Source organism: Trematomus bernacchii, unplaced genomic scaffold (genome assembly GCF_902827165.1).
Source record: "Trematomus bernacchii unplaced genomic scaffold, fTreBer1.1, whole genome shotgun sequence".
Classification (NCBI taxonomy): domain Eukaryota; kingdom Metazoa; phylum Chordata; class Actinopteri; order Perciformes; family Nototheniidae; genus Trematomus; species Trematomus bernacchii.
Genome location: NW_022987477.1, coordinates 9216153 through 9242212, shown reverse-complemented (window position 1 = coordinate 9242212; position 26060 = coordinate 9216153). Strand labels below are relative to the sequence as shown.

The 26060-nt window shown below is 38.8% G+C and overlaps 1 protein-coding gene across 1 annotated transcript in view; it reads right to left on the bottom strand.

Moving 5' to 3' along the window:
- Nucleotides 1–4361: 4361 nt before the first annotated feature.
- The window catches only part of map3k15 (mitogen-activated protein kinase kinase kinase 15), a 33773-nt gene continuing 12074 nt past the window's right edge, over nucleotides 4362–26060 (bottom strand). The window contains exons 10-29 of the mRNA XM_034147099.1: nucleotides 25375–25525; nucleotides 25160–25267; nucleotides 24436–24485; nucleotides 24177–24272; nucleotides 23931–24018; nucleotides 23707–23840; nucleotides 23300–23427; nucleotides 22848–22978; nucleotides 22645–22750; nucleotides 19138–19295; nucleotides 18853–19036; nucleotides 17663–17840; nucleotides 16755–16929; nucleotides 15529–15714; nucleotides 12879–12984; nucleotides 12510–12750; nucleotides 8849–8961; nucleotides 8675–8781; nucleotides 8510–8586; nucleotides 4362–5450 (exon numbers count right to left, since the gene is read on the bottom strand). Coding sequence (XP_034002990.1) covers nucleotides 5357–5450; nucleotides 8510–8586; nucleotides 8675–8781; nucleotides 8849–8961; nucleotides 12510–12750; nucleotides 12879–12984; nucleotides 15529–15714; nucleotides 16755–16929; nucleotides 17663–17840; nucleotides 18853–19036; nucleotides 19138–19295; nucleotides 22645–22750; nucleotides 22848–22978; nucleotides 23300–23427; nucleotides 23707–23840; nucleotides 23931–24018; nucleotides 24177–24272; nucleotides 24436–24485; nucleotides 25160–25267; nucleotides 25375–25525 — 2611 coding nt within the window. The 3' untranslated portion in view covers nucleotides 4362–5356. The remainder of the gene's footprint in view (nucleotides 5451–8509; nucleotides 8587–8674; nucleotides 8782–8848; nucleotides 8962–12509; nucleotides 12751–12878; nucleotides 12985–15528; nucleotides 15715–16754; nucleotides 16930–17662; nucleotides 17841–18852; nucleotides 19037–19137; nucleotides 19296–22644; nucleotides 22751–22847; nucleotides 22979–23299; nucleotides 23428–23706; nucleotides 23841–23930; nucleotides 24019–24176; nucleotides 24273–24435; nucleotides 24486–25159; nucleotides 25268–25374; nucleotides 25526–26060) is intronic.

Here is a 26060-nt window from a genome sequence, read left to right as displayed (position 1 = left end):
TGGCAAGTTAATTGAGGAAGAATGAAACAGGGAATAAACGAGATAACGAAAGCTCTGAAATTGTTATTTTATTTCCTTGTTCCATGAAGAAGTTGGTTAAAGTGAGCATGCTAAACTGTGTCACTTAATATTTCAGGGATAATCCATGCTTTTCATCTTGAGGTTTCTAGGTGGAGATTTGCAGATAGCATTTGGCTTAAAATAGTACATTGTTTAAACCTCACAATAATATCTTTGCTTTCCTTAATGTTTCTGTAATACTGTGGGCTAATGAGCTGCAATAATTCATTTAGGTTCAGAATATATTATATATAGTCATACTCAAAAATTCTCTTTAGGATTTGAGTTAAATTGCTATTTTGAGTCCTGCCTTACAAACAACATTTCAAAAAATAAATGATGTGCCTTAATATAGTGAGAGATACAAATTCATTGTATATCCAGTTTTTTCAACTGCCTGTACTGACCATTCTGTCCATTTTATTGACCATTTAAACTTTTTCTTGGACCGCAGACATCTTTTTAAGGAAATGGACTTTGCCTGAACAAGTCAGGAGTAACATTGTTTTATCTCTAACATATTCAACTGTCTGCGTCATCAATCTGTTACCTCTGCCAAGGACAAGCGACAAGAGGCATCAAAACAGGAGAAAGACACAACACATCGTGCAGAAAACCTTGAAGAAGTATCACTGCACCCGCCGGAGGAATGTTTTGATTATGGGAGACCTATGAGACAAATGGAGGAGTCTCCACCTCCCTTCTTCCCCCCTATCAACACCTTTGAGGATACTCTTCCTTCTCCCCCCAGCTCTCTCTACTCTCTGCTCACCCTTTCACCCTCGCCCACCTTACTGGAGTTCAATGACCACAAGACGGAGATACACAGGGTTGGCACCAAGTCCTTCCTGGAGTTAAATGACTGCCTGAAGGCAATACACAGGGTTGGCAGCATGTCCTTTAGCCCCGCCCCTCAACGACGCCCACCACAATCACCGAAGCAGAGGCGCGCACCATCTCCCCCGTCTTCATCACCATGCCTACGTCAACCAGCTCCCCCCCTTCAAGAAAGCATCTGCTGTCTCCGAAGCCTGAAAAGTATGTGTATGTACAAAACGCAGCAAACTAACTGATATGTGCTGGGTCCAGGCTCAAGGGCGTATGGCATTCTCAACTCTTTCTCAGGAGAAGATGTAAGTTGGATGTAGAAAAGTCAGAATCAATATAGATGTTTTTTATTTTAAAGAAAATTCAGATTGAACATAGTAAAAAACTGTAAATTATAGTATCCGTCCAAAAATTCTTTTTTACTTATAGTGAAAACTACCCTTGGATGATGGTAAGGTAGACTAAAAGCTTTATGAATCCAAAGTACAACATATAATAAGTACCCTGTATCAAGATTGATGCAAAACAAGTGACATTTGACCTTTTTAGAGAGGTTTAGCCAAAAACACTCCACCTCTGAGGTGATTTGGGTGTAAATGTTTTTTTCTTCATATCTCTGGAACCCATTGGTCGATTTTGATGGTTGACACCTCTTTCTGACCGTTAGAGCCAATAGAATCGAAGGGGGAGTCCCCCACACACACTCATTGTGAAACAAAAAGGTGGGGGCTTTGCGCATGTCATTTTGCATTAGAGTGAAGCTACATTCTAGCTCTGACATCTAGAAACGGAATAGCATGGATTATCCGTTTTATTGCTCATGAAATATTATCAGAAATCATTTCAAAGGGACACAGACACATTGGATTAACCTATGGATTAACTTCAGCAGCGTTTTTATCATTTTAATGCCATTGAAGACCACTTTGGAGAGACTACAGAGCCAAGGTAACCTTGTTAGCATTTTTAGCTACCTAGCGTCACCTGTTTTGATGTCTGTTTTTGTTTATAACGTCGCAAATTCGTATAATTCAGTGATAATGAGGGTACCCATCGATTCTGTGTCATCTCACGATGTGAATCGATGTCATGGATGTGGAGAAAAGATAAATAATAAGGTTTTGTGAGTGATTTTCGGTGCAGTAATCTGTTAGCATTTTTCGCTCGTTGCTAATTCAGAGGCTCAGTGTTAGCATTGTGGGTTTTCTTTTGAAAAAAAAAAAGATGATCAGTTAGATGAGTTTCTTCCCGTTACATGGATATAAAACATTCATAGTTTATTAAATGAACATGCCCTCAGACACTGTTTCCTGCAAGATGTTGCGGCAGTGCCCCGGTACCGGGGTCTCTCGGGCTTAACAGGTTAAAGCTCAATAAATAACAAAGAAGACCTTTGACCGGCACTTTTCTAATTTTGTCCGGAAGATTTAAACTTTAACGGACATGTTGACCGGCGGAAAAAAATCTAACTGAAACTCTGCCGCACGGTCCCCTCGTCCCTTGGAAGAGGCGGAGAGGTGGGTGTTTGTCATCTGCTGGTGGATTACCGGAGAGAATTACAGCGAGGGAGGGATTGCATTGAATTACAGCAGCAGGAGCAAACGCTTGCCCCGGGGAGGGAGAAAAAGAGCCAGAGCGTCCACAGCAGAGAATAAACAGAAGGGCAACCATGGAAACCATGCGCGGGAAGTCTTCTTTGCTGCTTTTGTGGCAGACTACAGCGCCACTTACAGGCCTGGCATATGTACTACAGCGTTTCCAGCGCTTTCGAGCGGCAATGGCCGTGGCCGTGGCCCAACCCCCCATTCCCCTGATAGGTGGAGAGTTGCCCATATAGGCGGAGCATCCCTTCTCGGACGTCAGAACAATTCAAATCTGTATCAGCTCGGTTGCAGCCCCGTTTTTAGAGATTTGGGTATGGAGGAAAAGAGAGAGGGTTGTGTTTTCTGACACTTGGTGAGTTCCCTGACACACCGGGGACACATATTCATATATAAAAGATGTACAAAAGTGCATTTTGCATGATAGGTCCCCTTTAAAGGACAGAAACAACTTTGTTTCTATAGGTAAATACACATCTGAGTTGACAAATATGACATGTGGGGTTCCTCAAGGCTCCATCTTGGGGCCTCTTCTCTTTAACATCTACATGCTACCACTGGCTCAGATAATGAAAAACAACCAAATAAGTTACCATAGCTATGCGGATGACACAAAGATGTACATAACCATTTCACCAGGTGACTATGCTCCAATTCAAACACTGAGTAAGTGCATTGAACAAATCAATGACTGGATGTGTCAGAACTTTCTCCAATTAAACAAAGATAAAACTGAGGTAATGGTTTTTGGAGCCAAGGCAGAACGTATAAAAGTCGGCGCTGAGCTTCAGTCTGCAATGTTCAAAACAACAGATAAAGCCAGAAATCTAGGTGTAGTCATGGACTCTGACCTGAGTTTCAACAGTCACATTAAACAATTACTAAATCAGCCTACTATCACCTAAAGAATATATCTAGGATTAAAAGACTAATGTCACAGCAGGATTTGGAAAAACGTGTCCATGCTTTTATCTTCAGTAGACTCGACTACTGTAATGGTGTTTTTGCAGGTCTCACAAAAAAATATTTTAGAAAGCTGCAGCTAATTCAGAACGCTGCTGCTCGAGTCCTTACTAACACTAAGAAAGTGGATCACATCACTCCTGTTCTGAAGTCTTTACACTGTGTGTCAAATAATTGATTTCAAAATACGGCTGCTGGTTCATAAAGCATTGAATGGTTTAGGCCCAAAATACATTTCTGACCTACTGCTAAATTATTAACCATCCAGAACTCTCAGGTCTTCTGGGACTGGTCAGCTTTCTGTCCCCAGAGTCAGAACTAAACATGGAGAAGCAGTGTTCAGTTATTATGCTGCAAATATCAGGAACAAACTACCAGAAACCTGCAGGTCCACTGCAACTCTTACTACTTTTAAATCCAGGCTGAAGACTTTTCTTTTTGCCGCTGCTTTTAATTGAACTATTAATATCTTAAACTGCACTGTAACTTGTATTCATGTATTTTTTCTTTTAATGTTTATTTTATTATCTTTGCTTTTTAATGACTGTTTTTAAATGCCATTTTCTTAATGTCTTTCATTTTTGTAAAGCACTTTGAATTGCCTTGTGTTGAAAGCTGATATATATATAAACTTGCCTTGCCTTACTAGTATCATAGTACCAAATGATGCTGTCACAGGTAGGAGTTGATGTTGGCACACAGTCAGATGAGGTCATAACATCCATTGTGCTTATAGAGTAATAATGGGCAGGTAAAAGGTGAACAGATACAGTAAATGTACTTTACACACATTGGCAAATACAATCTGGCACTAAAAGTTAACATCAAAACAAAGTGGGCAACATTTTGTATTTATTTCAGGTTTATTGTAGTTTTTAAGTATTCAATGAAATACACATAAGAGCTGGAATAAAAAACAACATTTAAATAGAGGTACTCAGAGAGAAGAACATATATGTTTATTAAATAAGGTTTTATAGAAGAGGAAAAGCAGATTAGCTTTGTTTGTTTGCACAGTTTTGGAACAATTATCCACTGAATTATTAAAGTATTCAACCTAAAACTAGAACATTTGGAGCCCTTTTTCTTGTTTTACATAGTGTTTACATACTGACCAATCATTCTGAAGGCAGGAAAAGAAACAAATGGTTTTATCTCGATTGAATTTGCCTGCATGTTTGTATTATTGATGATTATGTGACATTACAGATGTGGTTGTTAAAATACTATGCATGTGGTTTTTGTCAGAGAACAATGGCTGTACTTGGAATCATTATTCAAAACAGAAGGCGTGTGAATCTAGTCCTGCAGCATAATGGCTTATCTTTTGTCCAACTGTATGCTGTTATGACGGATAGAGGAATAATAAAAGTCAACAGAAATCGGGAGGGGTAAGACTGAAACCAATTAACATGTTGAATTCAGTTTCTGTATTGAGGTTTTCATTGGATCACACTGAATATATTATGCCACAGGAGCAGTTTTAAAGGTTTTTATGGACATTATGATTCTCTGTGAATAATCTGAACACAAAACGTTTACTGGGGGGGATGACAGTTTCTTACTAAAAAGATACTGCATGGAGTGTCACATGTTTCTGATTGCTATGATGGATTTTCTTCTCAAAATTCTCGAGCAAAGTTCTCAAGCATGAGCATCAATACATATTGCGTAAACAGATATATAGAGTTCTGGCTGCACTAAAGTGCTTTGGTCTGGTCCAGTCTGTGACTATAGAGATGTACAATCAAACTAAGATTCAGTACATAAAAGCTTCAGACTACAACATGATAAGGCACTGGGGAGAGAGAAAGAAAAAACATTATGCAAGCAGGACTGGTAGTGTTGACGTGTGTGTGTTTCTGCCAAACAGAGTCCTCCAGAGTTGTAGTCAACGTATCCCATCATGCATCATCTTCCGAGCGTTCGTCACCCCTCAGCCTCTCTCGCTCTCTGTGCCGCTGGATGGCCCGCCAGATGCGGCAGAGGACTCCACCCCTGGAGAAAAGAGGTTTGTTGAGGTTGCATCATCGTCAAAAGCATTCCAAACAACTGCTGTTTTCCCTTGTGTGTTTGCGTGAGTGGAAAATCTGTAGGTGTTCAAATATCTGAAGGCATTCACAAGTTACAAGATCAAAGACAATTGGCCCTTCAATAGTATGTTTTTATCTGTCAGTCAGTTTATAGATTTATAGTTTATAGATTTTTTATCTTCACGGTCATATATGTATTTTTCTTACTCCTTAATGCTGGTTTATTACCATTTCTATTTTGAGATGTTTATATTTTAGAATTGCTTATTTCTACTCTTTTAATTTGTTATTATGTCTAATTCCTTGTTTTGTTTTATGCTGCTGCAACACGTTTCTTTCCTAAATTGGGATTAATAAAGTACATCTTATCTTATCTTAAAAAATGAAACTGCACCATACCACTTCATTTACCTTGTTTTTGACTATAATAACTTGTATTATTTCACCCATCCAGAGGTGGGAAGTAGTGGAGTACAAATACTTCGTTACTGTACTTAAAGGTCCCATGTCATGGCCATTTCTACTGATCATAATTCCATTGTTGAGGTCTACTAGAATAGATTTACATCGTTCAATGTTCCAAAATCACATTGGTTTTCTCATACAGCATCTCTGTATAGTATGTGTATTTACTCTCTGTCCTAAAGGCCCAGACACACCAAACTGACACCAAAGAACACGTCCCGACGGAACACGACTGTTGTGTCGCCTCACGTCTCCTGCGTCTTGGCCAACAGTCGCACTGGAACACACCGCAAAGACTTCAGCCGAACTGTAGCACGTACGAACTGCGCATGCGTGAGTGGCAATAACTCTCCTTACCAGCAGGCGGCGGTAGTGTGTGTTCGTCATTCAAAAGAGGCAACCAGAAGACAGACTGCGTGATATATACAAACAACAAATAGCTACATGCTACAGCTCGAGCCAAGCAGCACAGGGATGAACTATGGCAATATTTTAACAGTATCGGTGCAGTGCCTTTTCAGTGGGGCAAGATATAGCAAATATGTGTGCCTATCCTATTTGTGTTTATTCTTTTAATCACAGAGCGTTAAGACAAAATTAAAATGTGCCTACATAACTGTCAGTTGCAGCCGTAGCATTATTATTGGTTTAACTAGCCTACTAACAGTATATTTTTAAAACATTTTAAAATGACCATCTTGAACAGCTACAACATTAAAATACTTCTAGGCAGATTGTGGAGAGTAACAAAGTACATTTACTTAAGTACTGTACTGCGCCACTCCCATTCAGGCAAATAGTGTTTCGCTAAGCTGAACAGCCAATCAGAGTGATTTCTTTTGCCGACGGCCTTTTACCGACAGCCTACCGATTCAACATGTCGAAACGGCGGCGGAAGGTGTCGGCACGGCCGAAAAGACACGGCGGTGCGGGACACACCAATCTGAGTAGGGCGACAGGGCGCTCATTGACGGCCAGACATCTATCGACGGCAGAAATCGGCTCGGTGTGTCAGGGCCTTAAACGCCTTGTTGGAGCTCCTGCCCCCCCCCTCCCTATGAGCCCACTGTGCTCTGATGTGTGTTTATGTGTTACAATGGCGTTTGTTAGCAACCAGAAAATGACACCAGTAATGACAAACAGATGAGAATGCTGTGGGGGGTCTGGGTGCCGTGTTGGCGGGACGTTGCAGGGCTCGCTGCTCCGCCCTTTGAGACTCGAGGAGCCGACAGTGTGAGCTGTATTACTGGTGTCATTTCCTGGTTGCTGCATGGGGTCTGCGAGACAGCGAGACATGGCAAAACTCAGCCTGAACTCAGCCTGAGCACACACGTGAGTGTGTGGCGAACTGTGAGTGGAGATCCACGCAGCTGTGGCTGAGAAAAGATAAGTGTGCCGGCGATACTCCGCGGAGTATCGCGGCTGAGAAAAGATAAGGGAGTGTGTGTGTGTGAGGAGCTCCACAGATTGGTCCATTTGGACCTGGGTAAGATTACGTCACTATACTCAGGAAGAAAAAAATTGAAAAAGAAAAATCTCCAACGAGGCATTCTGGGGCAGCATAGACAGGTCTTTTCTGTGTTAGAGTTTTTCTCGTTACAGGGTGTACTTTGAGGGTTTTTTACTCTGCAGACCGTTTACATGCAGTAAAAGCTACATAACATACAAGGGGATGGGTAATAACCGGAAAAGCATGACATGGGACCTTTAAGTACATTTTTCTGGTATCAGTACTTTACTCCACTACTTATTTTTGTGACGACTTTTTACTTTTACTTCTTACATTGTAACAAAAATAGCTGAACTTTCTTCTAACAGGTTAGTTACTTTAGTTTTAATCTGCGTTTGGTGGCGTGATCATTATTATTTAGAGTCATTGCGTGCATGAAGAAAAGAGGTTTGTTGATAATGATAGATTATTATACAATGCTCTATATGTTGTCTTTCAGATCAGAAAACCTACTTGAGTTACTCTTGGTAAGCTGATTCAAACTCCTATTGTTAATTAGATTTTATTATTTCGTGTTTTTTCCCCTTAGTTTGATGAAAATGACAATGAGGCCATATAAAAGATATCACCAATTTGGCTATTGATTTAAAACTTCTTGATGTCACAAAGAATACAGATTGGTACAGTCTCTTTAGTAATGTAGCATTGTGCAACAAGTTTAATATACATGTTCCCACCATTGTTGTATTTTGTGGTTTTCTTTTTAGATGGTGCAAATTCTGGACAGTTTTCAACCTAGACACCTTCCATATTGCAGCAATCCTAAAAATGTGCACCTGTGCTGCGAAAAGGAATGACTTATCCCTAAAGCATGTTTATATACATTCAGATGGCCTAAAGCCTTGCAGACTTGAGAAGAACGCTCCTAAATTCCATGTGACCATGTAAAACTAGATTCTGTACACATACCGTCATTTCCTTTTAAAGACTTATATGTTTGATAAGGCTTTTCCTTTCTTCCCACTACTTTTTTAGTAAGAATCGGCTGCCAAAAATAGCTTGATATGATGTTCTTTTCTTTCATGTTGTGTTGTGACGGCAGTAGATACCGTAGACGTAGACAGTGGAGGTCATCTTTGGAAACGTCATTGAGAATGTCAGTCAGTTTGTATTCTTCCAGCACAAACTGCAACACATAAGCCATCAAGTTAAAAACCATGCTACAAATGACGGCTGTGGCTCCTGGAAAGATGTTCAAGAGTCTCGTCCTCAACCTTATCTATGGTGTCAGCGTTTGCCCCGTTCTCTTTCAGCCAATCAGTGAGCTCCTTGTCCGGCTCGTGGTCCGCTGGGATGTGGAATATGGAGGGAGGTGAAATGTCTGTAAGGAAACGGAGAGTTAGAGAGGAAGAAAAACAAACAGAAGGATAATAAATCAACGTGTTTACCTGGGGGTCTGTGTCTGACTCGGACCATCTCCAGGTCGTGTGCTCTCTGCTGCAGTGTGGCCTTCAGGACCTGCTGGTAGTCTTTCTCCTTCTGCAGCAGCTCATCCAGCAGCCTGCAGCAAAAAAAGACATGTATTATGATCTACAGTAGATCTCACAGGCAGTATGAAAGGCTGAGATACATCGAATAACTGTCAAAAAGATAAAATACTTGCTAATCATACTGTATTACTAGAGAAGCAAAATTACACTACAATTGGTGAGGCCCTGTACGTAAAAACAAGCTAATGAAAAAATCCAATCCAATGGCCACAATAATAATATCGACACACGTATAAGAGAGAAAAAGTATCTTTGTAGAATATTCCACATTGTAAAAGATGTTGACTGTGAATAAGTAGAGCAACATTCACCATGATCTCAGAGTAAAAGAGCCTGAATAAAAATGCAAAACTACTGCAACCAGGAAATAAGAACTGAACATGTCGCAATAAAAACAGGCTAGAACAGGCTAGAACAGTGGTTCTCAACTGGTGGGTCGCGACCCACTTTTGGGTCGCGGACCCGTTTCGAGTGGGTCGCAGATGTGTGAAGAAAAACATTTCTTTTTTGGAAAAAAATCAAACTTTTATTTTGAAGGCCCGATTTTCTAACGCTGTGCATGCAGTCGGCATTGGACTGGAAGTACCGGAGACCATAAACGGTTTTGAAAACTTCTGTCACGTAGTGATCATCTTCTCAATAAAACATCTTTGCTGATGTTTTTTCGAGTTTTCTGGCCAATCAGAATCAAGATTGTTGCCGGAAGTCCCCACGGAGAATAACTTTGCGGTAGAACTATTCTTTATACATCCATGGGTACAATTTCAGATAAAAATGAACACATAATGAAATATGACCCCTGGTTTGATGATTGACAGGTCACAGAACAATGGGAGCTATCTACCCTTACCCAACATTTAAAGTAATTCACACAGACTATCTCCTCTTTACTCTTCTCTCTGTGTGGAGCAGCAAGCTGTCAGAACAAAGTGAAAAACAAACAATGGCATCAAATATTATTAATATGTCGGGTAGTAATACATTTATTTATTTTCTTCTCAGAGTGTACCAGAATGTGTAGTTTATATGTTAGTATTTCTACAAATCTTCTGGGGTTGGGTTTTCAGCATGTGTGCCTTTTTATGTTATACAGTTCAGCTTTGATTCCATCATCTCATTAAACCTTTTTTTTAAAGTTCTGTGAAGGGATATAAGGGATATATGCACTGTACTTCACTTTAATGAATATTGTATGTTGAAAAGCGTATATATATTACAGCACGATATTTTGTTGAATAGATTTGAGTGTTTCAACATTTCGGGTCGCGATTTATTGACAAAGGAAAAAGTGGGTCCCGAGGCCTGACCAGTTGAGAACCACTGGGTTAGAAACCAGGTAGGTATGTTAAAACAAAAAAACATTAAACAGACATCTAAATGTTTTTACAAAAGCAGCAACATCCTTCATGGGATCTCCAAACAAGAAATATAAAGGGCACTTTTGGGTCTCGAACATGAATAGGAATCTTAAGTAATGCATTGCTGATAATAACATCATGTATTTCAAGTGAAAAAATATCCTTTTTCAGTGTTACTTTTTGCAAAGACAACATCATCATTTCTTAATGTTAAACAACCTCTATGAGCCTTAGCATTGTACTGCATCATTGTTTTATCAACGCTTTTATCCAGCACTCTTTGCCAATTTTGTCATAAAAAAACAAATGGAATTACAGTCAGGCTTAAACAATCAAGATGTCATATTATACCATAAAATAAAAAAATAGTAATTCATTTTTCCTCATTAATGGTAAAATGTATACTTTATAAATGGTTAAATAGGGTAAAGGTCAGGTTTTCTTTTGTTTGAACTTCTACTGACACGTTCCTGCTGTGTCATCATCACTCCAGCCTTTATTTGCATGTACATGAATGTGTATCACCCCATGTATAAGTGGGCGGTGCTGCTGGCTGGTGCACATTCTCTACATAAACTTCTTGTCACATGATTGATACTAGTTGGGTTGCATCATCGTGAAATGCTTTCCAAACAACAACCGTTTTCGATTGTGTGTTTGCGTGAGTAGGAAAATCCGTAGGTGTTCTATCTATCTGAAGGGAACACGCAAGTTACAACATCAAAGTAAATTGGCCCTTCAATAGTTTGTTTTTATCTGTCAGTCAGTTTATAGATTTATAGATTTTTATCTTCACGGTCATCTATATATATTATATATATATATAATTTCAATTTTGAGATGTTTATATTTTAGAATTGTTTACTCCTACTCTTTTAATTTGTTATTATGTGCAATTCCTTGTTTTGTTTTATGCTGCTACAACACGTTTTTTTCTTAAATTAGGATTAATAAAGTACATTGTATCTTATCTTGTCTTAAAAAAGAAAACTGCACCATACCACTTTATTTACCTTGTTTTTGATTGTGTATAAAACAACTTGTATTATTTCACCCATCTACAACCTAATGTCAGAGGTGGGAAGTAGTGGAGTACAAATACTTTGTTACTGTACTTAAGTAAAATGTTCTGGTATCAGTACTTTACTCCACTACTTATTTTTCTGACAAGTTTTTACTTTTACTTCTTACATTTTTAACACAAATACCTGTACTTTCTACTTTTTACCTGTTCAAAACAGGCTCATTACTTTAGTTTTAATCTGCGTTTGGTGGTGTGATCATTATTATTTAGAGTCATTGCGTGCCTATAGATTTTAACACGATCCGTGTATCCATCATTTCCTGGTCTTCTCTAGAGAAGAGGGACCAATGAGAACGTCATTTTGCCGTTGTTCAGCAGCGAAACATTCATTAGCTAACAATGACGTTATTGTTATATTAAAGATCACCTATTATGCAAAATCCACTTTTTCAAGTCTTTAATACATAAACATGTGTCCCCTCTGTGTAAAGAGATTCTGAACGTTTCAGGAACAAAGACCCCCTCTCGTTTTGTCCTGATCCATTTATATAAAAACCTGTCTGAAAATGAGCTGATCAGATTTTGGCCACTTTATGATGTCATAACGTTTTTTTGGCTTGTGTAACCATTAGCCAATAACCAACCAAGGTAACCCCCCCCCCCACCTTATCACCCGAATCTCCTCCTAGAGCACCATTGTGTTCTTTTTAACCAAATATCTCTCAGAGGGGCTTGGGGAGTGGCCCCTTATTTTCATCTAAAGTAACAGACAGAGAATCAGCACTTTTGAAACAGGGCTGAAACAGAGGGGTTTATGGGATCCTACAATGCATGATCTGTTTGGTATTTAAGCCAAACACTTCAGAGACATGTTTTGTATATCAGAGACCTATAATATATTGATGAAAAACAGTATAATAGGGGACCTTTAATATGAAGTGAGGTCAGTTACTCTATAAAACAGTTGGTAGTTATGGGTACTTTTTACTTAAGTACATTTCGAAGCCCATACTTCTTTACTTTACTTGAGAAAATAAATGTTGTCAGTACTTCTGCTTTTACCAGAGTATTTTTAAACACGAGTATCTGTACTTCTATTTGAGTAAAGGATGTGTGTACTTTTGCCATCTCTGCACCCATCTACAACCTAGTGTATGTTGTGTGTTTTAGCATGTACCGGTTGGTCTCCTGTTTGAGCCGGCCCAGCTGTGCACCCAGCTGATGGTGCGAGCGCTGAGGCTCCTGGGAGTGGGTGGAGTTTATAGTGCTGGCTGCAGACTGTGTGGGGTCAGCTGTCGTCACGGGGTCTTCAGTCAGAGAAGCTAAAACGGGACCAAACTCTGCCTCCTCTTCATCCACTTCATCTTCCTTCTCTGCTCCCTCGCACTCTGACGCTGGACCGAAGTGGGTCTGCAGCTCTGTCAAAGGCATGTGTGGTACTGTAAATTCAGTTATTGGAATATTATATGAAGACAGAAAGTTATGAGATGTAATATTCTGTATGTGTCCACTAGATGGCAGCAGAGGCTCAGGCCAGGCTTCTGACCTGGTATGAGGATGGTTATTGCAGCCTGCACCGCTCGGCGGATGATGTTATCCATGGCAAACATCCAGTGGGGTTTAATGTGATGGTTCCTTAAGACTTTGTTAACCTAGAATATCACACACAAAAAAACGTGGACAGACAGTTATCTAACAACATACTTTTTAGACTCAAATGATCCATAATCATAGAAAAGGATATTTGTCTATGTTGATGTTACACATGGAGCTGCTGTGATGCAAGTCAAATTTCAGACTTGATCTGACCATTAAAGTATTATCTTATCGTAAACAACATTTAGAAAATACTAAAATATGTATCGATGTTCAGAATTCATTGTTAGAGTTAAGTGTGAGGATGTAGGTCACTTTGTATGGTCATTTTGGATGAACTGCCAAGTTCATAGGAAGTGCTGTTTTCATATTATTAAATTGAGAAAGTGTTGGAGAAAATACTGTTGTCTCCTCTTTGGGTTTGTTTTAATGCACTGATATCATGTGTGATTCTGAACTGTGTACGACCTTGCAGCTGCCTCTTTATGATAGGAGGAGGCAGGGCATTTCAGGTTGTTGATCTTTATGAGGAGACAGACACATACTTGTTGTCTCCTACATATCTAATTTCTATGAGGCATGAAGGAAGTCCAGAAGACGTCACAGATGACCCATCGCAGATGACCCGACGCTTTTCCGACACCCGCGGCTGATATTAGCGCCACCTCGATTTACGACTTTGTTGTTATCTCCTGTATTTTGGACTATATAAGCCTGATGTTTTTTCCTGCTCCGTTGAGCAACATACCCCATGTGTGTGAGTTAAACCATATCCTTTGTATGCGATTTAACTCTGCTCCTTCTTGCAAGAATAAATTAGTACCTGATTATTGATTCTCAACCTGGTGTCGAGTGATATTTTCCTAACAGAAAGATAATTGTTTTAATTAGTTTTCTGTATTTGATAAACAACATATTCATTTATAACAGTGTTTACATTATTTGCTCAAAACTCTGCATATACATTTTTGCTTAATAATCAGAAGTTTCTCAACCAAGCTAATTTCACAAATGTTACTGAAATATTGCCTTACTACAGCGAAAAGAGCTGACGTTTAACAATGTTGTTGTTTCCTTCATTTGGTCAAATAATTGATTTATTCCAGCCTTCATTAGTTTCCACATGTCAAATACAATATTTTCCTGTGTATTATTCTCATCTGCAATAGAGTGGTGCAGGGATGACGTATTTAGCCGGAAATAAGCTGCGCATGGGTTCCCTCGACAAAAAAGCAATGGGATTTCTCCATAGAATTTTGAAAATAGCTCGAAATAAGGTCTGTGGAAAGCCAACCTGTTTGATAAATGCACGTTTTGTTCAGCCGGATAATATCCACATGTCTACCCTACTTTTATAATTTTCGAATCATAAATCTAATCGCCAGAAGCAAAAGGCTAACGTTATGCTATAAACGAACTACAACCGAGTACGACTTCAACGTCACGCCAACTTAAGATCGATATTCAAAAATACAGATTCAAAATTGTACAAGTTGAAGCTTTTGTTTTAACAGTTTGCAGGAGCGCAGGTACTTGCTTTCAAGCAGAACAGGGAAAACAAACTTAGCGGGAGTGTTTACGTGTTCGGCGTAATGATGTACAACGTCCTCGACAACTTCTGTAGTCCTATTCAGCCACTTGTTAACAACCATCGTTTTTCAGACACGTAAACTCTTCAAAAATCACTACATCACCACTGCTGATGTATTTAATGTCGTAGAACAAATGTGATCCGTCTCTTAAATTTGAGTCAACCACAGACCTTATTTCGAGCTATTTTCCAAAATCCTATGGAGAAATCCCATTGACTCTGAGACGAGGGAACCGGTAGTGGTAAAATGCTAACTCACTTCCGGGTTTTAGGACTCGTCACTGCACCACTCTATACCAGCTTAGCAAAGGCTGATAGATTAGTAATATAAATATATGTATAAGTAAACTATTATATAATATAAGTTATAGTTTTACAACAAAATCTTTGTACTAAACCTTTTATTGTGTCTTTTAACATCCTGTCATGCATCCATGTGCATTGCTGCATGGTGTTGTTTTTTTTTCTAATTTGCACCAGATAAACAGGCTAGATCCCTTCTACATTGTATATGCGTCAATGATGTTTAGAGAATTTTCAACTGGCCATTTTTAAAATGCAAAAAATTAAGAATATCTATTAACATTTTCATAACATTCAGAATGTTGAGTACGCATCAATTCATATTAAAAATAATATTTAGGGGGAAAAGTGTTTTTATTCTAGATGAAAAGGCCATGTCCTTATAAAATGTCATGTGGTGCGACAATTTCTTTTCTTAAAAATACATTTTTTCCTTCAATTCTTTACACGTTGTCAGTAATCTGGAGACTTTAGAAACAAGGTATTTACATTTCTTTAGAGATTTTGTTGAAAGTGATCTACATTTTTATTTAATAATGTCAATGTTATCTTCTTAAATTAAGTTGATGGGCTTAATTTCCCTGAATATAAAATAAAACTGAGATAAATGTAAAACATTTTTTTTTATTTATTATTATTTAAGCATACTGTATCAGTGATAACTGTATGAGCTTGTATTTCAGATGTGAATGTGTGCGCTGCTTACAGAGTCCTGGAAGCCAAAGAGCACCAGTTGGATCTGGTTGATGGAGGTGGAGTCGAAGTCCAGGTCCAGCTTGAGCTTGGAGATGGTGGCCGCCATGACACGCCTCTCTGGGGAATGGATGAAGTCTCGAAGGATGCATATGATCTGCTTTATGTGTTCCACGGACAGCTGGAGCTCCTCGCTGCCCTAAAAAATATATAAATACATACACATGACACACTTATTAACACAGAAAAATACAAGTCTTTTAGTGTGTATGGGTCAGATTGTTGCAACTTAATCGGTTTACACCTTTTCAGGATTACTGTTTGAAGTTGTGTTTTATGCTGCTTTACTACTTAACTTTAATCAGAATCACAAACAGTTTTATTGTAGGTTAACACATACGAGGAATTTGTCTTGGTGTACATGGTGCATACATAAACACAGTTTAACAAAGATATAAAGTAAGATAAAACAAAAAATATAATTAAAACAATTGAAACTATTATACGTTAATAAATGCATTTTTTTTTTTTTAAAGCATTGTTAATGAGATTTTGTCATCATTGACTTTGTTTGTTTGTTCCCGAGTTGGTAAAAGTTTCATCAACCTTCTTAATACTGAGCTTAATTGAGAAATTGACACAAAAAAAGAAGCTCATATAGTTATATTAAAGCACCTTTTCTATTTGTTTGACAGCTGTCTAAGAGAATATTATTGGTCAAAAATGCAGAGCTAAATACTCCCTCAAATTTGCTTCATCATTTGCAATAAAATATAATTGGAAACGTTTCCATACCACATCCTTTATCAGGTTATTTAAATATCAAAATAACCCAATCAAGGTTTGTGTACCGGAACATTGATAATAATCTCTGCCAGTTATGAAGTAATGAAGTGTGCGGGAGTCTTTTGTTGTGCTTTTCTTTTTTCTTTTACTTTCAATAACTGTAAAGTAACTACACGTTTTCCAATAGATTATCAACATAATGCAACACAAGATAAAAAGCATTATAAAATACCACAACATGAACGAATGTACCCATTTTTCATTGAGAGAGAACTGTAGGTTAGTTTGTATTCTTACTAAAACTTATTTTTTTGTTGTTCTTTGTTGCTTTCATTCTTTCATTGCAGATCAAAAGACATCTTGTGTGCAATTTAAGATCTCCTCACTTCATTTTAGGAATCTGGCTCCTAGAGTGGTTAGGTGTTTATCTTAGTCACAGACACAGAAACACACCTGCATGTGGTTCTCTCTGAGGTTGGAGATGACTTTTGCCTGGTCGTCATTGAGGACCTTGAAGAGAATGGACCGTCTCTCGCTGTCCTTCTTAAGCAGGAAAAGACCGCTGTCCCTGTCCTCAGGGGAAGGGGGGGCACTGCGGTCCTCTGAGACAGAACCCTCATCCGGAACACTACAACACACACACACACACACACACTCTCTGATCTCCCTGCAATATAATATTACATGTAAAAAGTGTTTACAAGAGTGTGACAAGCTGTCCGGTTTATTTACAGATACAATCCTCTCCTGGCTACTATGTGTGCCCAGGAAAGTGCAGAAGCAGCATGACTCAGCGCGGCAGGTTGTGCACGTACGTACACACACTGGTATGTCTGTGCACGTGAAGAAGCATGTGTGATGGAGCCTGTGTGCTCAGCTGCCAGCTGTAAAATGACCAGACCTCATTATATCAGTGCTGTAAAAGGCAGCAGAGCACACTGTGGGCACAATAAGGCCACCTGCCACCAAAACATACACACACAGAGATACACACTAATGCACATTCATTCACATCTTATCACATGATCTGTACTGTCTGAGCACGATCTTATATGCAGTAACATAGTTTTAATATTGTAGATATTGTTAAGAGTATATTTTATCTTGAAGATGAGCATAACCGTTAAAGAAGTCTGAGGCCAACAAAATGGAATTTGCCATGGTAGCACATTATAAGAGCCAGTGAAGCTAATTATTTATGCAAATTCCGAAAAGAAGTAGCAGCTGGCACAACAAAGACCCAAGATATTTAACAAACTTAAACCCAACTTTGGTTGTTTGGATCTCTTGTGAAATCTAACTTGACCGAGCCCACATAAATGAACACACAACCATGGTTGCATACAAACAAACGTACAGACCTCAAGTAGTTGGAGATGGGTGGTTTGAGCAGGTTCTCAGAGCCGGAGCTCTTCTTCTTATCAAAGAAACCATCATGCTTTGAGTCACAGTCTGGGCTCACGGAGCCGGGTTCACTGCTGCTGCTCCCGGTGGCCTCGCACTGCAACTGCACCGGCAGGGAAACGTTTTGGATGTAGTCTGCAGAAACATTAATTAAGAAAAGGTTTGGGTAGATTGTAAACATTAAAGGTCCCTATTATGCAAAATCCACTTTTTCACGTCTTTTACACATTTATATGTGTCCGCTCTGTGTAAAGAGATTCTGAAAGTGTCAGGAAAAAAGATTTGTTCTCTTTTTGTCCTGATCCATTTATATAAAATCTTCTCTGAAAATGAGCTGATCAGATTTTGGCCACTTTATGATGTCATAACGAGTTTTGGCTTGTGTAACCATAAGCCAATAAGTAACCAAGGTAACACCCGCCCACCTTATCACCTGAATCTCCTCCTAGAGCACCATTGTGTTCTTTTTAACCAAATATCTCTCAGAGGGGTGTTGGGAGTAAATGGTAAATGGACTTTACTTATATAGAGCTTTATCCAGTCTTTAAGACCCCTCAAAGCGCTTTACATACTACATGTCATTCACCCATTCACACCCATTCATACAGAGCAGTGTACCTTACTCTAGGAACTAACATTCACACACATTCACACACCGTTGGCCATGCCATCGGGAGCAACTCAGGGTTAAGTATCTTGCCCAAGGATACATCGACATGTTGGCTGCACGGGCTGGGATCGAACCCACAACCTTCTGGTTGAAAGACGACCACACTCCCTCGCAGCCCCCCCTTTCCTATAATTCTTACGCTCCCTTTAAATAAATGGAAATAGCCCTTAAAAACATTTTTAAATATAAAATCTGTTACCTTCTTTGCTGCTGTGACTTGTAATTTCATTGCCAGAATAATGTCTTTATGCCATCCATTCTCAGTTCCAGTTTTCATCAAAAGTTGGGCCAGACATGGACTATTTTACCGACCATTAACTGGGACAACTAAATAAGTTATCTATTTATCTGTGGGAACGTACTCTAGAAATTGTTTATCTGATAGACTTAAGTGACTATATATTGTATTCTCAGAGTTTCAACGAAACGACATGCTGTGCTCTGTTGAACAGGTTGTGTGTGTATGTGTGTGCTAACCTAATGGTTTGAAGGCGATCTTACTCTTCTTTCCCTTTGCGTTGTGTCTGACAAAAGAATCTCTGAGGAGGTCCGAGGTGATGGCTCTTTTATTTGGGTCAGGCTCAAAGCAGCGCAAAATAAACGACTTGGCCTCCAATGACAAGGACTCAGGAATCTCTGGGTGGATCTTAAACATGCCAACCTGAAACATAAAACCACAGCCACAGTTACACAAAAGAAGCATGACCTAAAACTTGTAAAGACAACCTCATTATATAAAGGCAAAAACGAGTCAATTCCTGCCTTAAACATGGCCGCCTGTGGTTCTCCCAGCTCATGAAAGGGCGGTTTCCCAGTAGCCATTTCTATTATGGTGCATCCCAGGGACCAGATGTCAGCTGGGGCCCCATACCCTCGAGGGCCCTTATCAATGATTTCTGGAGCCATGTACTGCAGAGTACCTGCAGAAAGAGAGGCAGATGGCAACATGAAACAATTATTTTCCAAAAGATAAGGAGGGCCAGTCAATTAGTCTCAACAAATAGACCCAAAAAATAGTTTTTCAAATGAACGTTTTTGGACACGTGGTAAAAAAAGCTGGATCCAATCTAAAGTTACAAACCCAGATTTAACGTCATTGGAGAAGTTATTGCGGAAAGTATGGATCTTTAAAAAGTTTGCATTTGAAAACAAAACACAGTTATTCATCTGTGCTAGAACTACAGATTTAGATAAAGTAACTTTGTACACAAATTGCTGCATAACAAAACAACTGACCTGTGTTAAGTGAAAATTGGACCTTCAATAGTCTTTTATTTGTCAGATAGTTTATAGATTATTTTATATTCACGGTCAACTGTATATTTTTCTACTCTCTAATGCCGGATTCTCTGCTCAGAGAACCATTTGATGATGATGTAGAGGAAGAGGTTTTAGAATGTGAGGATCACATTTCTGAGAAGTCTGAGTCTGACAGTGACTTTGAAGAAGAGGATGAGATTGAGCATCAGCTAGTTACAAAAAAAAGACGAGCCACAGGACCAGCCGGTCAGCGGGCAAAGAAACAAGTAGCACTTTAATTCATTAATGTGATCAAACAAATGTAAAAGGGCAAATATTAACCATATATGCTGTTTATATTGCTTGTAATTGGGATGAAGTATTTTAACATAAAATAGTTTGATTGTGTTGAATTGAAACCCAAAAAAGCAGCGGGTCCACCAGACCCACGAACACTGGCTGAATAACAAAAATATGAACACCAAACAAGGGTTAACTGAGTTCAGAAAAATGTGTTAATTATATTTATCTATATAACATCCCTGAGTACTTTGTCTGTAATCAGTAATTCTGAGTAGATTTGGCATTTGTGTTCTGCTCTAAATGCTGATGTAAACTGTAAGAGACAGAGAGAGCTATAAAAAGATCAAGTTGGAGGAGAGACAGATAAGGACACACACAAAGAGACACACGCACACACACAGAGAGACACACACATCTGCTAATGAAAGGTAAACACCCTTCTGCCTCTGCTTGATTAGCTAATTTAATTACACACCTCGCTGGCTGCTGGAGAAGGACAGATGGCCAATGAATGTGTCCTAACCGTGTACACGCACATTCGTACACACGTGTGCGTATGAGTGTTTCCATAGAGGCTGATAGTGGCTCTTGACATTTTGAGGGTCATTTGATATTAACACTTATAGACCTGCAACATCAAGGACTCCATTTTCTACAGTCTACACGGAATGACTGTATTATGATGCATGCAGCTTCTTTCTCTTCAAGCCATTAGTGGAGAAGTTTATTATTTTTATTACATTTTGTATCAAAGCTTTATTTGCTGATATACTGTAGAGTACTGTATAGTAGTATTTTTTGGTTCTCTAAAGATTTGTGTAATTTTTTAATAAATGCATGTATTTTGTGCACCAGATTTAGGTGGCGGTAACTCAGCCTGTAGGGGCTTGGCGAGTCCTCACTAACACTAAGAAAATGGATCACATCACTCCAGTTCTGAAGTCATTACACTGGCTTCCTGTCTGTCAAATAATTTATTTCAAAACACTGCTGCTGTTTTATAAAGCATTGAATGGTTTAGGCCCAAAATACATTTCTGATCTACTGCTAGATTATGAACCATCCAGAACTCTCAGGTCTTCAGGGACTGGTCAACTTTCTGTCCCCAGAGTCAGAACTAAACATGGTGAAGCAGCGTTCAGTTATTATGCTCCAAATATCTAGAACAAACTACCAGAAACCTGCAGGTCCGCTGCAACTCTTACTACTTTTAAATCCAGGCTGAAGACTTTTCTTTTTGCCGCTGCTTTTAATTGATATATTCATATCTCACTCGGCACTGACACTTTTATTCATGTACCTGTGATATTCATGTTTTATTATCTTTGCTTTTAAATTAGTGTTTTTAAATGCCATTTTATAATATGTTTCTGCTGCACTATTTCTTAATGCTCTTAACCTGTTAAGCCCTGAGCCTGTTTTTCAGGTCTCAGGCTCGAAAATGACATTCCCAGAACAAATGACCATATCTTCCCTTCTAAAAGGGGTAAATTAATAATCTTTTTTCTCAAAGTAATGATAAACCTGTGAGTTGGATGTAGAAAAGTCAGAATCAATATAGATGTTTTTTATTTTAAAGAAAATTCAGATTGAACATAGTAAAAAACTGTAAATTATAGTGTCCGTCCAAATATTCGTTTTTTACTTATAGTGAAAACTACCCTTGGATGATGGTAAGGTAGACTAAAAGCTTTAGGAATCCAAAGTACAACATAGAATAAGTACCCTGTATCAAGATTGATGCAAAACAAGTGACATTTGACCTTTTTAGAGAGGTTTAGCAAAAAAAACTCCACCTCTGAGGTGATTTGGGTGGAAATGGGGGTTTTACCGTTTCTCTGGAACCCATTGGTCGATGTTGGTGATTGACATCTCTTTCTGACCGTTAGAGCCAATAGAATCGAAGGGAAATTTCCCCACACACACACATGGTAAAAAAAAGGTGGGGGCTTTGCACATGCAGGATTGCATCTGTGTGAACCTATCTCTCGCTCTGACATCTGGAAATGGAAAAGCAGGTTTATTGCTTATGGATTATCAGAAATAATTTCAAAGGGACACAGACACATTGGATTAACCTATGGATTAACTTCAGCAGCGTTTTTATCGTTTTAATGCCATTGAAGACCACTTTTGACCAGACAACGACACAGGTAAGCCATGTTAGCGTTTTTAGCTACCTAGCGCCACATGTTTTGATGTCTGTTTTTGTTTATAAAGTCGCAAGTTCTTATCATAGAGTGATAATGTATGTACCCATCGATTCTGTGTCATCTCATGATCAGATCGATGGGTTGGATGTGCAGAAAGGATAAATAATAAGGTTTTATGAGTGAGTTTCGGTGCAGTAAATCTGTTAGCATTTTTCGCCCGTTGCTAATTCAGAGGCTCAGCGTTAGCATTGTGGAGTTTTTTTGAAAAAAAAAATAAAAATGATCAGTTAGATGAGTTTCTTCCCGTTACATGGATATAAAACATTCATAGTTTATTAAATGTTAAGATGCCTTCAGACACTGTGTCCTGCAAGATGTTGCGGGAGGGCCCCGGTACCAGGGTCTCTCGGGCTTAACAGGTTAATGTCTTTCATTTTTGTAAAGTACTTTGAATTGCCTTGTGTTGCAAGGTGCTATATACTGTAAATAAACTTGCCTTGTTTTACCTTGCCTCAGGAATAATAAAATCTAAGGGGCCAAAAATAAATGTTATTGTATAAGAAGAAGAAGTTACCGGTGAATGTCTCAGTACAGGGGTTGACTCCTGCCAACCGCTTTGATGTACCAAAGTCTGAGATTTTCAGGACACCACTGTAGGTGTTCACCAACACATTATCACCCTACAAACAAACAAAAACAGCCACTGTTTACATTCAAATCACCACCACACACCGACTGTTGTCATACAAAGGTTTCGTTCAACGTGCTTCCTTTTACCTTAATATCTCGGTGGACGATCTGGTTCTCGTGCAGGTATCGGAGACCCTCCAGGATCTGTCTGGTGTAGAAGATTATAGTCGCCTCCTTCAGTGGACCCCATTTAGACCGCAGCAAGGCAGACAGGCTTCCTGGAGAAAGGAAGAGAAGGAGTGTCCAAAACCTATCATGAGACGGGGAGATGACCAAGCAGTTAGAGAGACCGCTCAGTAACCGAGGTCACAAGCATCGGTCTCTGAAATGATAATTTGTCCATTATTAATAAAGAATATCTGCCTACCTTCACAGGATAAAGTTATCACAAAGTTATTCTTTAAAAAAATGTTGGCTCTCTATTTGGGATCACCTATATGTATGGTTACAGTTTTTAAGGATTGATGGTTTCCAAAGCAAAAACAACTAGTTAACACAACTGTGTAATTGTTTACTACCTCTCTCTCGCACAAACATACCTCCAGGCACTTGTTCCATGAAGATCTTGATGTACCCATTTTCAGAAACGGAGCCCAAATACTGAACAATGTTCCTGTGTTTCAGGTATTTGTGAAGGGCAATCTCTTCATGAAGTGGCTGGGAGTACCTAAATTCACAAAGAGAGAATAAAAACCCTAAAAAATAATACTTTTCTCCCTATATGTACCCAGCAAAAGCAAAATATGGAATTTACGTCATAGTTTGGGTAGTAGAAGAGCAGTGTTAATTGTGTAACCCTTGTCTTAGGTTAGCTTTTGGTTTTTAAAAATGTATGTAAAAGGGGCTGAGTAAAAAATCCTATAATTCAGTTGAAAGCTCACTAACCCCCCACCCAAAAACAACAATTATCAGGGTCACTACAGCTTTTCTACACAAACCCACCTACCTGCTGTCTCTCTCAGGGATCTCTTTGATGGCGATTCGAACCTGGTTGCTGACGTCTCTCCCAGCATACACCACTCCATAGGTACCACGCCCCAACACCACCCTGTCCCCTGTCTCATCGGTGTCATATTCATACTGTAACACATGCATTCACACACAATCAGTAATAATAAACTATAAAACTAAACACTAATATATTTATTTAATATAAGCTATATTTATGACCTCCAGTGTATCTCCATCTCCTTCCCCCTCCAGCTCCACAGCATTCCCCGTACCATCTGATATCATCTCTTTCACCATTGAGCAGAACCTGAAACAGCATTTTAACATTTGTATTTCCAATTCATGGCCATCACATGGAAATACAAAATACAGTTGCACATACATACGTTCCAAACACAAACACAGACAAACACCCACACACACACACACACCTACACAGACACATCTAGAGGTGTGTGTCCTCACCGACCGCACTGTTCCTCAGTGGAAAAGTAAATCTGGAAGTCATCTGAGTTATCATGGACGTACAGGAAGCAGCAGCGCTCATCAAACTTACTGATGCTGCAGACAGAAGAGTTAGAGAAGATGAAAGCTTAGAAATGTTTACCTGTAATAGTAATTAGTCCAAATAAACATTGACAAATTGGGTTTTAGCTTAATAGAGTTGTCCAACATGTAAAACAGAACTTTTGAAGTGTATTCACATCCAACTTAACATTCATACCTTATGCCTTTAATTGACATTGCAGTGAAGGTCCACTCATGGATCCCTTTCTGTGATCAAAGGGAATAAGGTTTTAACATTTCACATTGTTCAAATTCGGACATAATTATCACATTTTCAACAAGGACTAACTCATAGTCTTATTTAAAAATTGGATAAGGAGAAAGCCTCCTGTGTGAGGTCCCTTCTTGAGATGAGTAGCCTGGTCTCTGTGCAAATGTAGTGCAAATGTTAACATCATTTTTATTAAATCTGCAAAAGAAAATGCAAATTAATCCAGATTTTCATTCTGTTAAAGTATGCAAATATCACAATGTGGATTTATTTAGATTAAACAGTCGGGAGCCATTAAACAACAAGAAAAAGACCCAGCCAGTAAATGTAATTAAAAGAAAACCAGTCAATACACAGAGGGAAAACATGTAATGAAGCATAGGAAATATGTGTTGTCTCATCAGTAGAAGCTTGACAATCAAGTCACATGTTTCATGTACGTCATGATTTATTGATTCTATTTAAATCTGATATCAATGCACCTGGCATATTTACCTTCTTTTTTTTTTCGATAGACCGACCTTTTTTCCTCATCCAAGCTAATAACTTTGTGATATCGTTGTGTGCTCATATTGAAAATGTGCATGATAACCGGTGTATGTACTTAGCGACAGTTAATTGTCAATGATGTAAAAAGATAAAAACCGAGTGGTTAGGAAGGGTATGTTACCGTTTCAGCGGGAGAAACATGCCAGATAGAGACATTTTTCTCTTCAGCCTCATTGTTGATGGACACATAGGAAGGCTGGTAAACCTTAGTTGGCTCTAGAATCAACACCTGTAAAACAAAGAAGAAGAAAAAAGGTTCCCAGACAGGTTATTACAGTATGAGTCTCTGAATGTCGGATCAAGCTTGTTTGTGCGTTTGCTTATATTGGTTATTACTGGAAACCGCAGTCGTTCGGTGGTGCCCTGCGTTGCCTCCACTATGATGTCCATCCAAAAGTTGAGTCTTTCCCTCTGAGGAGAGTGTTCCACTGTCTGCTTCTTAAACCTCTGGATCAGCTGCAGGTTCTGCACCACAGAGCGCAAATACCTGGAAGAACAAATTACACTAACTGTGATCAATGTCTCCATCCCAATTGGACCATCAACAAAGATACAAGAGTGTTTCATTGCCCTGTAAATATAAGGAAGTAGAAACCATTTATTTCAGAGTCAAAATTGTGGACTTCTTTAATTAGAGATGGGCTTATGGATGGACAGTATAAAGAGAACTAGATACAGCTTTAGAAGTTCATTTTACACCTTTTATGACCTTATGTTGTATAGAAGGGCTATTTAAGTGTCCGTTACTGGGAATTAGATTTACAATTTTGAAACTGATTTTCTCAGTCAATGGGAACGTTTTTGTTTTTTTATCCTTTTCCCATACAGTCTATGGTTAGACCAGCTAGCCGATATAAGCCTACTTTTAGTCCTCCTGTAGTCACCTTGTCACAAATGTTTTAAAATGAAAAATGTAACAATGGCTTGCACAAAATATTTTCAGTAATTACATGTATTTCATTGACAAATAAAGTATATTTCATGACAGGTAGTCTCCAGAAACATTTAGCTATAAACATATA